The following is a 921-nucleotide window of genomic DNA, read 5'->3' as shown; positions in this document are numbered from 1 at the left end:
GAAACATAACCATTACACAGACCACTGAAAACCACCATCAATAAAACATAACCATTACACAGACCACTGAAAACCACCATCAATAAAACATAACCATTACACAGACCACTGAAAACCACCATCACACCGGTACGACATTCCATGACATTGAGATTATGCCGAACCATATTATGGTCACCAAAATCGCTACCGAAATTTAGTAGCGATCTAGTAACTAAATATTAAGCGATACGCCTTCACTGAGGCAAAGGAAAGTAGAAGAGAATGAAATATGAATATTTACACTGTGATAGGGAGGGACTGCCCGATATCAACCTTGGGTTTGATCCCGGTAAAGTTGGACAATATACAGTATCAGAATGTACTTAAAAGGTTACGGGACCGGCGTGCCAGATCTCCCAACGATGGTTCCAAGATTTACCCCAGAAGAAGACCTTCACCCAGGCGTTGAAGTTTACACCAGAGACAAACTCCCATTTATTAGCCAAGTGATCCACGGAGTGGCCCTTGATATCGATCGACACACCAGCACCAGCAAAGTACAAAGAGACGCTGGTTCCGATACTGCCATAAGCAGTAATCTCGTTCTTGGGTTTAGCAGTAACGCCTAATTTAGCTGTGATAGCCCAATTGATAATGCTACCAACGACTGGCACATTAACGTTGAAACTAACCTTCAGCTCGATCGAGCCAGAGAACGTGCGCTTGTCGGGCTGCAACAGGTTTTCGCCTGATGCCTTACCAGTGATGCACACGTTTATAGAGAGACTGAAGCCATCGCCGAGTTGGAAGACGACGGCACAGCCACCAGCCTCGAAGGAGAGGTCGAGAACTGCAGAACCATGGGTGTCCTTGAGGCTTACACCCAACTTCAAATGAGCAGTTATATCCGGATTGCTAACATCAACGAAAGTCATACCA

At 45.3% G+C, this 921-nt stretch overlaps 1 protein-coding gene across 1 annotated transcript; it reads right to left on the bottom strand.

Moving 5' to 3' along the window:
* Positions 1-14: 14 nt before the first annotated feature.
* On the bottom strand, positions 15-917 carry Pmar_PMAR013015 (hypothetical protein; the record flags this gene model as incomplete). The annotated part of the gene is made up of 1 exon (XM_002783451.1): positions 15-917. The coding sequence occupies one exon, from the start codon at positions 915-917 to the stop codon at positions 366-368; it is 552 nt and encodes a 183-aa protein (XP_002783497.1). The 3' UTR covers positions 15-365.
* Positions 918-921: the final 4 nt, after the last annotated feature.

This window comes from Perkinsus marinus (genome assembly GCF_000006405.1).
Source record: "Perkinsus marinus ATCC 50983 genomic scaffold scf_1104296936982, whole genome shotgun sequence".
Classification (NCBI taxonomy): domain Eukaryota; phylum Perkinsozoa; order Perkinsida; family Perkinsidae; genus Perkinsus; species Perkinsus marinus.
This window is presented reverse-complemented; position numbering and strand designations above follow the sequence as displayed.